General features: G+C 34.0%; 1 protein-coding gene across 1 annotated transcript in view; it reads left to right on the top strand.

Annotated features, from left to right (window-relative positions):
* LOC118644121 (glycosyltransferase 25 family member-like) overlaps positions 1 to 12,462 on the top strand; it is a 123,918-nt gene that overhangs the window by 109,135 nt on the left and 2,321 nt on the right. Inside the window, exon 4 of the mRNA XM_036283536.1 lies at positions 12,155 to 12,274. Coding sequence (XP_036139429.1) covers positions 12,155 to 12,274 — 120 coding nt within the window. The remainder of the gene's footprint in view (positions 1 to 12,154; positions 12,275 to 12,462) is intronic.

Genomic DNA, 12,462 nt, shown 5'->3' with positions numbered 1-12,462 from the left:
TATTATTACTTTTATTATTATTATTAAGTATCATTACTACTCATCATCGTCACAATTGATACAGATAAATGAGGTAACGTTACCGTTCACGCATTTTACGTGAGCCCATTGTTTGCACAATATACATTGCACCCATTCCTCGCCAGGAGCATCATCTTTATAGGCTTCCCCACACATAATGCAAAACCATTCATTTTGATCATTTTTATTAAAAACTTTCCTTTTTACTTTTTCTACTTTCCCTTCAACCTTTTTCTTTCTTTTTCCTGGCCCTTTTCCTTTCCACTGCACTTTCCTATTTTCTTTCTCTTTTCGTTTGAGCGTCATTGTTTTCTTCTTTTCTCTTTTATGATATTCTTCTTCCAGAGCATTCTTTTCAGGAGTGTCAGTAAGTATGGCCGACTTTCTTGTACGTCTTCGAATAGATGATTTACGCGGTGGAACTTTTGGCAGAGGTCTAATTTTTTTAGGGAAAACATCTTTAACGTTTTGAATTCCTGAAGGTCTCGCAACTGAATCGTCATGAGTCATTTCATTAATAATTTCGGTAACACTAATATCCAATACAAGTGCGGATTTCAAAACTTCCGGATTTTCTAAATTAAGTGACACATCACTTGTTATATCATCTTCTTCATTTTCCACAGACATACCTGTTGTTTCTGCTGTTGGTTCATCATTATTTGAGATTGGATTTAGGCGATCGGTAACAAAAGACGGTGCAAAGTCATGTTCTTGGAATATGTTCGTTTAAAGGCCAAATGCCGGATTTTCTGAAGCCGCTCATAATATTCGATGGATTCAAGGCTAAGGGTAACGAGTCTTTCACAATATTGGGTAAATCATATATTGTCATGGTTTTACCCGGATTATTATGCATCCAAGCTGTCTGATATCTACTCATATAATTTTTAAACGGCCCATATACTTCTACATTCAACGGTTGTAAGCGGTGGGAGCAGTGGGGAGGAAACGAAAACAAAATTATATTATTATTTTTTGCATTATTATTTACCACCTCTATGTTTATGTGGGAACTGTGATTGTCAAGCATGAGTAGGACAGGTTCTTCTTTGGTGGGTTTCGCATGATGAATGAAATGATCCAGAAATATTAAAAATTTTTTCTCTTGTATCCATCCTGAACGATTTCCAGCGCCAATACAATCCGGTGGTCCATTTCGGAGGAAAATTTGTGTATATCTAACCCGTAGAAAAATAAACATAGGTGGTACGAAATTTCCAGCCGCGTTTACTGCAACAGCTAAAGTGACAAGAGTTTCTCTTTCTCCTGATGTTACGGCCCCTACTTGTTTTTGTCCACGTTGAGCAACAATTTGTTTCGGTTTTTGCACTGTCATTATGCTAGTTTCATCTACATTCCATATTTTAGATGAAGTCAAGTTATGTTTACATAAAAGTGATTTGTACTTATCAAAAAATTCAGATACGTTTGTTCTGTTGAATGACGTAGCTCTGCTTAACGATGTAGCTTCAGGCTCTAATAGCCAATGTAGAATTTCTTTTCATAAATTTCGTAAACCAATCAGGTCCAGCCATTTTGTTTATATTCCAAGAAGATGGTATGTTATCCATTTTTAAAACACTAGCACATTGATAAGCTAGTTTTCTGACTTCTACAGGAAGTAAACCGAAATAAATACTGGAACATTTTAATAAGTAATCAGTCATTTTTGCTTCTTGCTCTGACGAAAAAATTAGTCTTGGTTTCGTGTAACCAACACGAACAACAGCATTCTCCTTCTTTGCCTTTATAAATTTATATAAAGTAACGTGGCAAAGATTAAAATCTTTCGCTACTTTACGTAAACTTGTTTTTTTTTCTACGACTTCTTTTGCTGCTAGTTCGTAAACTTCTAAACTCTTCGTCCCTCTGTCCGTCTTTTTTAAATAATTTCTCATTCTAAAAACAAAAAAATAAAACTACAGTATATGTTCTCTGATTTAAACATCATACTACATTCTTAAAATTAACCGCGGGGTAAGTATTAACAGTTAATACTTGCCCCAGAAATTTGTTAATACATGCCCTATCTCAATAATTTATTATTTAATTTAATTCATTCAAAAACTAGTAAAATAATATTCAAAATAATGTAAAGAACTAAAAACAAACTAATATAAAAATCATATAAAACAAATGAAAGGAAAAAATGACGACAAATTTAGACAAAAATCAAAATTTAAGTATATGAAAATTTTCCATTACCTGACTAAAATGCAGCGGACAAGCGCCATCTTCTCGCATGACGTTCAGCGGGATACTGCGTGTCGTCAGCTAGTGCAGAGCGTTACGTAGAACAAAAAAAGTCTAGAATGGAACATCTAAGACGAATAGTATTTTCAAAAATTGAGCGTTAATACTTACCCCTGTTAATTTAAGCCCCCGTCACCTCTATATAATTTATAAATACTACAAAATGCATGATATTCAAACAAAATTATCTTAAAAAAGGCAAAAAAGCACGCCAAGTGTGTGGTTTTTCTTTAAAGAAAAAATTACAAAATCAGAGAATATTTTTGATAAATTTAACCTAAATGATATATTTTTATAACGAAAAAAATCACAACTCCAAGATAAAACTTTTTATGAAATTCAACCTTAGTAATATACATTCTAAAAATGGTATAACTTTGATTATTAAAGTAACAATTATTTTAAATAAAAAATTATTGCATTCACACACAGGGTTCTAAATACTGCATTACTTTTTGTAATGCATTACGGTTTTATTAAAAAATATTTTTTCAATAATTAATGCAAAAATCCTTAATTATGCATTACTTTCTTAATAAGTAATGCGATTTTTTTCATTACGCATTACTTTTTTAATAAGTAATGCGATTTTTTTCATTACGCATTATTTTTGAAATAAGTAATGCGATTTTTTTTATTACCCATTACTTTTTTAATAAGTAATGCGATTTTTTTCATTACGTATTACTTTTTTAATAATTAATGTGTAGAATAGAATAGAATAGAATAGAATTTATTGTGTCCCAATTGGGGTTACAAGGCGCTTTTTTCACGGAGCGTTCCCGAACCGTTCACAGACTTGAACCCTCTACTCCTGAAACCGACCTGGCCATATGCGACCCTTACACTCTGTTACCCCCTCGCTCGTCCCCACCCCCTCCCTCCCCTCCTCCTCCACTTATCTCTTCTCTTTTTCTATTTCTTCTCTATCATCCTCTTCAACTTCTCCTCGATCCTCTCCTTCCCTTTTCCTCCTGGTGCCTCTCCTCCTCCTCTTTTTCTCCTGACTTCCTCTGCTCTCTCCGCTTTACCTTCTCCATTCTCTTCAGGCTTTCTCTCCCTCTCTCCTTCCCTCCTACTTCTCCTGTTTCTCTCCTTCCCTGTCTTCTCCCCTTCCATGTTTCTCTCTTTATCTCCTCCGTCTCGTCCTAGGAACCTAAAAGCATAAAACATAAACTATCTCCTCCATCTCCTCTTCCCTTTAATTCCCTTCCTCCTTTCCTTCTCCCTCGCCTATTTCCCACTTTTCTTTCCTTTTACTCCATACCCATTCTATCCCGTCCACCCACATGCTTCTATTCCCCACGAACACTTTCCTTCCCTTATTCCTCTCCTCCTTTGCCCTTTCTAACATCCTCCACCTGGTTTTCCTCTCCTCCATTGACAAATTCTCATCCAACCTCACATCCCATCGACTCTTAATCTCCGCCCTCCTCTCCAGCAGCCAGTCTCTATCCTCTTCCCTCACCATCTCCGTAATCACCACTATCGTCCCCCTTTCTCCCACTCTTCCCGACACTATCCCTACCTCCACCTCCTTTCCCGTTTCCCTCTTCATAATCCCTTCTATTATCGCCCTTCTTTCTATCGCCCCTTCCCCCTCCATTCCCCTCCATATTATGTTTCTTCTTCTCACCTCCCTTACTCTTCTCTCACTTTCCGCCCCTCTTACCCTTTCCCATCCCTCTCTCTCAGCTCTCTCTTTCATCCTCCTCTCCATTTCCCTTTCCATGCCATTTTCCATGCCTCTATCCCACTCCCCCCTTTACCATCCCAATTCCCATTTCCCTCCCCATCCTCCTCCTCCATTCTCCTTGCGCTCTTCCTCTCCTCCCTGTCAGCTCCTCCTGCCTGTCCCTCCTTCACTCTCGTCCCTTCTTGGCTGCTTCCTTCCCTCTCGCTTCTCTCCTCGCCCCTTCGCCTCTCCTCCTCTTCTTTTCTTCTCGTCTCCTGCCACCAGCTCTCCTCGTCTCTGTCTTTCCGCCCTCTCCCTTCTTCTCCTCTCTCTTCTCTTCTCCTCCCGTTCTCGCCTTCCCCCCCTCTTCTCCTCTCTCATCTCTCCATCTGACTGTTCCTTTTCCCTTCTCCTTCCCTCTCTTCTATCATCCTGTCCGATCCTCTTCTCCATCTCTCTTTCTTCGACACTGCCTTTTTGCGCTTCCTCACTTCCACTGCCTCTTTCTCTCGGTTCCTGCATACTCCTCCTCTCCTCCCTCTCTTCTGCTACCTCTTCTTCCCGTCTCAGACCTTCTCCTTCTAGCGCCTCTAACCTCTCTTCCAAGCCTCTTAGCCTTTCTCTGACTTCCCTCAGTCCTTTTGTCATTTCCCACCTCAATTTCCTTAGCTCTCTTCCCAGCTCTTCCATCCTCACTTCCTCTCTTGCTTCTCTCTTCTCACCACTATTCCTCTCCTCTGAACCTTGCACTTTCTCTCCCTTCACACTTTCTCTTTATCTTCTTACTATGCAATGCTCTTTCTTCTCATGCGTCTAAATCACACTGTTGGCATGTGCCATCGATGGACCACGTGTGCGGAACTTCGCGTTCCTAAACCCGGTACCATCCTGCCCTAGCATTCTTGCCAACTTAACTTTGTTCCCGTATTCCCCTTCTCCTCTCCATCGATACTCTCTTCCACGTTGCATCTCTCCAGCGCCCTCTCTCTGACCTCTTCTTCTCGTTCCTGCCTCCATCTTCCCTGCCTTCTTCTCTCACTACTCCGATTCCTTCCCCGACATCTCCATCCTCATATCTTCTCACCTCCATCTTCCCTTCACTTGCCTCCAATTACCCGATCATTTCCCGATCTTCTCTTTCCACTTTTCCACTTCTTTCTCTCCTCTTTCTCACATTTCACCCGCACAACACTTTCCACTCCGGAGCTCTCCGTGCTACCTCTACTCTTAACCACGCCATTTTTTCTCCTCAATAATTAATGTGTAAAGAAATAATTATTTATTAAAAAATAGTAAGTAATGCATTATTTTTTAATTTGCATTTTCATTACCCTGTTCACACACACAAATTAATTTTTCTACAAAAATAATGATATGTAAATATTTTACGCCAATTAAGAGTGAACACTACAAAATGAATGTTAAGTTTTTTCTCTACAAAAATGATGATATGAAGAAATATGCGCCAATCTGTAAAAATAGATGTTTATTCTTTGGCTCGCATTCATAGTTTGATTTTTCATTAAGCCTGTATCAGAGTAGAGATTGATATTGGCATTAAATTAAAATGTAATTAATTAGGAACAAAACCAATATTCTTCAACTTTGCTTTGAATGGTCAAATTCCATTAAATATTTTACTATAGAAACTTTGCGCAGCTAAACCGAATAATTTGTTTTAATAAAAAATTGCTTTCTTACAAATTAATTTATATATTAAAATAATACGTATAACATTATACTTCAACGCACGAGAGAAAGAAAGAGAAAGAGAGACATTTGAACGTAAGCACGCATAAAAGACTAAGATATAAAAAACTGCTTTCTTATAAACTAAGTTATATATTAAACGCACGCACGCACGCACGCACGCACGCGCACACACACACACACACACACACACACACACACACACACACACACACACACACACACACACACACACACACACACACACACACACACACACACATTCAAATGCACGCACAAAAGAAAAAAAGAGTTTGCAAATTATTCGGTTTAGCGGCACCAAGTTTCTATAGTAAAGTATTTATTGGAATTTGACCATTCAAAGCAAAGTTAAAGAATATTGGTTTTGTTCCTAATGAATTACATTTCAATTCAATCCCAATATCAATCTCTACTCTGATACAGGCTTAATAAAAAATTAAACTATAAATGCCAGCCAAAGAATAAACATCTATTTTTATAGATTGGCACATATTTCTTCATATCATTATTTTTGTAGAGAAAAAACTTAACACTCATTTTGTAGTGTTCACTCTTAATTGGTGCAAAATATTTACATATTATTTTTGTAGAAAAATTAATTTGTGTGTGGATACAATAATTTTAAAATAATTGTTACTTTAATAATCAAAGTTATATTATTTTAGGAATGTATATTACTTAGGTTGAATTTGATAAAAATTTTTATCTTGAATTTGTGATTTTTTTCGTTATAAAAAAATATCACTTAGGTTGAATTTATCAAAAGTATTCTTTGATTTTGGGATTTTTTTCTTAAAGAAAAACCACACACTTGGCCCGCTTTTTTTACTTTTTTTAAAAAGGTAATTTTATTAGGATATCATGCATTTTGTAGTATTTATAAATGATCAAAAGTTTTTTATATTGGATATGTGATTTAAAATATAACATTGATACTTCGATCGTATACGGGTTTCAAATTAGGTGTCCATTTTGGCAGATCCCCCTTTTAACATGTGTCACGAAAACATTAATTATTAAAAAAATACAAAAGAGTATTACAAAAATTACTGTATTATTTGATAGGAGATACTTTCTAATTTAAGTTCGTGTTTTTAAAAATAGTTTTTCTAATCATTATTTAAAAGATAATTAAAAAACAAAATAATGTTCCAAATTTGACGCCTTTTTTCTAATATTTAAACGAATTATGAATAATACCGTGAGATTATATATTGACTTTTCAAAATTATTAGTGTCTGTCTTCTTGTATTTTGACTTAATTTTTAATTGTAAAAAGTTTGATACTAATTGTAAAAAATTTTTACTTAACCTTTTCAGGGGCGGTGGTAAATATACTTCCCATTTTATTTTCTTCGGTTTTTTTTATATAACTGAGGTCTGTTACATCGTATAATTGTGAAATAAACTGTTTTATACTTGTTAATGGTAGAACTATGCACTACTGTACGAGTTTTGCATCAATCATGCATTTTGCAATTGTTATTAAACAAACAATGATGAAAAATGTTCTCTTTTCCGACAAATTCGTTCTAGAAGCCTCTTGAATGTAAATAAATTTCCAGACCATAATTTTAGATTTTAGAGATGACAAACTAAGTCATATTAAGTTGAAGTTGCAGAAAGTATATTATTACTATTTTGTATTCTACAAAATATATTGCAAAAATGTTATTTTTAGCATATGAAATTGATTCATTCACTTAATTTATAAGTCAATTGTATAGAATTTTGTACTTAATGGTTATTTGAATTGCTGATTATGAAAATGACCTGAAAAATGTAAAATTCAAAATGACGGCTAAAAAATATCAAAATAAAATGATTTTAAGAATATAATTCCACGAATTTTTTTATTGAAAACTATACATTTTAACAAAAAAACCGAAAAAGACCTTTTTATTACAAATTTTTTGAAGAATATGTCTATATTTTTTGTCCCCGAATTTTGAATTTTTATGTTCAACGTCCGTCATATTAGATCCACCATTTTAAATTTTTTAATTTTTACCTCGGATTCGATTTTAGCATGATTTAAAACATATAGATGCGACAAGATTTATCCGACATAATTGCTAAAAAATATGCCCCTTAAGGGGATACTAAACTGCTCTGTTTTATCATTAATTTTCGGACACCGAAATCTTTTTATTGATTGCATGGAATTGAAAATCCTTCTCCAAAATTAAAGTACAGATAATAACGCGGTGCGCTGCGGTCGATTTCATACGAAAAACGAAAGAAAGTTAGAAAAATATAGTTTTGTTATCGACTTCTGTAGTCGACTCGTGAAAACATTGGCTGCGTATAAAAGTTTTAGACTTTGTACGTATAAAATAAGCATGGGGCGCACTTGGCATTTCAGCAAAGAACAATACTGTGCTTTTAGAATGAGCCTAGGAACCTTAGAAAAAAAGTTTTCGGTGTTTAAGAGGATTCTATCTGTTTTATCGTCAGAATTGTACAATTTGTTCCAATGTACAACTTTTTATTGCATTTACAGAATTAAAAATTCTCCACAATTAATTCTGGAAAAGGATTTCTAAATCTATAAAAGAAATATATCTAAAATTTTGTTAATAACGTGCCCAAATGACTACATTATCGGTCTCGATCAAGTTTGACGAGCAGTTTAGCATCCTCTTAAAGGGTTAACCCTTTGCGGCCCAGCAGGACTCTAGAGTCCCATCTTTTTTAAATTACTTTTTTAATTATTTTAGACTAGAACTTGAATTTTTCTTCTATTTTTTGCATTTTTATTTCATTAATATTTGTTTTATGCCGGTTTCGGTAATTCCGCTCAGGTGTGGGATGAGGGAAGGTTTGTCCGAGGTAGTGGCGTACGAAGAGACTGATAAAGTTTGAGATCAACTATTATATTATTTTTAATTTCGGGGTACATCACTCAGTTACGCAGAGCTCTTATCCTCGCCTATTTATATATATTCTGACTACTACAGCTGGCCCAGTAGGCCCTTTCTCTCTAGATCGCGGTAAATCCGCGCTGTACGCTCCTATGAGTAGGACTTATAACCTAGAGTGGACACAACAATATCTTTATTAACACTAAAGTATGTTATTTTCATGAATTATTTATAAAATTGTTTATATTATTGACAAAAAACGCCTTTTTTAGAGGAAAAATTCGAGAGGCTTTCATTGGCGCACAGTACAATTGGACACGTTGCAATTGCCCACTGTGCTATTAGACACGAAACGTTGCACACCGTTTAATTGCGCACCGTACAATTGCGCACAGTTTGTTTGGACACAATTCGATTGGACACAGTTTGATTGGACACCGTTCGATTGGACACCGTTCGATTGGACACAGTTCGATTGGACACAGTTTGATTGGACACAGTTCGATTGCGCACCGTTCAGTTGCACACCGTTCAATTGCGCACCGTTCAATTGCGCACCGTTCAATTGCACACCGTCCAATTGCACACCGTTCAATTGCACACCATTTAAGTCGCAAACCCATGTGGTGCAGTGAATGCTTTACACACACACACACACACACACACACACACACACACACACACACACACACACACACACACACACACACACACACACATACACGGGGTGGTGCAAGGGGGGTCTTCGGCTCCCCCTTCCGCAACCACCCCGTCCAAGTCACTAACCTATGTACACATTGCAAACGCAGCCATAATGTATGAATATTTAATATGCGTTTGATTGAACGGTGTGCCACTGAACAGTGCGCAATTGAACGGTGCGCAATTGAACGGTGCGCAATCGAACTGTGTCCAATCGAACGGTGCGCAATCGAACTGTGTCCAATCGAACTGTGTCCAATCGAACTGTGCGCAATTGAACGGTGCGCAATGTTTCGTGTTTAATAGCACGATGGGCAATTGCAACGTGTCCAATTGTACTGTGCGCCATTGAACCTCTCCCAAAAATTCAGGTCAAAATGAACATTAAGTAATATTAACAATGTGACAATTGTAAGTATTTTGGGGGTTACTGATTACAAATCTGACATCAGAATTTTAAAATTTAAAATGATAGATTCAATATGGCGGACTAAAAATATTTTAATTTAGTTCATTTGGATAAAATTTATAATACAAAGATTTTCGGGGTCGCTAATTACAAATCTAACATCAGAATTTTAACATTTAAAATGGTGGATCTAATATGGCAGACCGAAAATATTTTGATTTAGTTTATTTAAATAAAATTTATAATATAGGAGTGTTTGGAACTACAAATTTTAAATCAATTTTCAACTTTTTAACTTATATATTATAAGGGAAAGTATTAAAATGTCGATTTTTGTCTATCACATGCAATCACTATAGGTCACATGTGTTGTAAAAACAATAGTTATTAATGTTTATTATAGTTAAAACATTTTAGAATCCACTCAGATTTAGAGCAAAGTGGCTCGTATCGAAATAAAGATTTTATAGTGTGTTGCGTGAAAAGCTTCGATTCCACAGTTCGTTACATCTGCATTACTTTACTTAAAACTACCTGTACGTATACGTGTATCTACGTGTTATCTAGGTGTTATTTAAATTTTGTCTCGAAAATTCCTGAAAACTAATATTTATTGATCTTAAAGGACTTAAAAAAACATTTAGTGTGCTATATTATAGATAGCCATTTTGAATTTTGAATATTTTTAATCAGCTTCGTTATTAGAAACCTAAAGAGACCCCTACCCAGGTAGCAAGGTGACGTTAATACGACGTCAATAATTTGTCATTTAAGGTCGCGGACGTCATGTTACCAAATTAAGACATAATAGTAACGTTATTTTTTGACCTATTAATTACGTCATTTATCCATCCTGCAACGTATTTCCGACGTCATATTCTTGACTAATTAATAACGTCAGTTAATTGATCATTTTACGACGTATTAATAAGATTTTATTAGTGACTAATTACTGACGTTAACTATAATTCTTTGTAATAATTGACGATTTGACCTCAAATGACGAATTATTGAGGTCTAGTGGACGACACCTTGCTACCTATAACTATTAATCATTATTTAAAGATTGGTTAATAAACAACATTATTAAAATTAATATAATATTTTATATAATTAATACTATCAATATTTTAGAATCATCCCAGGCAGCACATAATATTTATGATAAATATTTATTAATATTTATTAATATTTATTTTTTCAAAATATTATATAAATATTTTACACATATTTTATATATACGAAGAAAAAAATCTTTATTCAACATATTAAAATATAGCTTAGATATTTTATATAATATTTATGGTAAATAAAAGATAAAGATTTGTATAAGTAATATTATGTAAATATTTATAAATATTTCATAAATATTTTTATAATATTTATGATAAATTTTTATGATTTGTCAAATCTAAGACCACAAAAATATTTATAAAATATTTGGATAAATATTTATAAAATATTAAAATAAATATTATAAACATTTTATAAATATTTTATAAATATCGCGTTTTGTCTGAGGTATAATTTAGGTTTATCAAAAGAACAGAGCAAAAACATATTTTTATAAGTTATTTCACATGTTATTTCGCATATGTAAAAATCAGGAAAAAAACTGTAAATTTATATTTATTTATAAAAATATTAGTTAATTACAAGTTTTATATTTCTCGCATCTATTAAACTGATCTATAACAAATATGTATTCATGATCATCAAGTGTTCATGGATCATCACAAAGGGCTAGGTAGCGTACGATCTTCGAAGTCAAGCAACGTCGACGGCGGTTCAGAGTTGAATGGGTGACCGCGGAAGTTAGGCAATTCCAAATGTGATTATAGTGTGGTGGGTCGTGATGCTTGTTGAGAAACAACGTAGATTTTTTTTTTTTAGCTTATAATTATGTTATTTCAATATTTTCATAATGCAAGTACTGCATATATAAGACATGTACCCGAAATATTTTTTAAAACGTCAAAATAACAGCTTTTACTACCTGGGATAGTCATAAAAATGACGTTAAAATGTCGTCTTTATTAAATGTAATCTAAAAACCTGTTTTGTCAAAAATAACAATAAAATACCGTCAAATGTACGATACTAGCTTCTTGAAAATGACATCAATAATATGAAAATAATGACGTATTTTTGACGTTAATATGTGACGTCGTTAAGATGAGACAAATGTACGTCAGTTTTACGACATTTAGACGTCATTTTATCTCGACATTATGACGTCTGATTCGTCATAAAATGACCAAAAAATGCCGTCAATTAGACGTCACCTTGCTACCTGGGTATACATCAAATTTTAATAAAGATAATAAAATTGGAAATATTATGATTCATTTTGGATTCACCATTTTAAATTAAAAAATTCTGATGTCAGATTCGTAATCAGCGATCCCCAAAACCTGTGTTTGTATTTCATAAAGGCGTTTATAAAAATTCGAATCTCAAAGGGTTAAAATGCAAAATATTGGTTTTGTATTATAGATGTGCCATTTTTCGTTTGTAATGACGAAGTCTATGGTTTTCTTATGGTTCCTTTGGAGAATGATGAAACTATCGCGGAAGATATGCAACGATTGACTAATACCAAGGTGGAAATATTGGGTAAGTTTACTTCTGTGAGAACAGCAGAATAAATAAATAAATAAATAAATAGATGAATAAGTAATTTTTAATGATGAACAATAAAATATAAATAATTGAAAACTGATCTTATTTCTTGTCGTATGTATATATCATTTTTTCATTTGTAATTTGCGGTTGTGTGGTACCATAATATCCGATTATGTATA

Source organism: Monomorium pharaonis, chromosome 2, assembly GCF_013373865.1.
Source record: "Monomorium pharaonis isolate MP-MQ-018 chromosome 2, ASM1337386v2, whole genome shotgun sequence".
In the NCBI taxonomy this organism is placed as follows: domain Eukaryota; kingdom Metazoa; phylum Arthropoda; class Insecta; order Hymenoptera; family Formicidae; genus Monomorium; species Monomorium pharaonis.
Note: the sequence above shows the minus strand (reverse complement) of the source record. Positions and strands in the feature narration are given on the sequence as shown.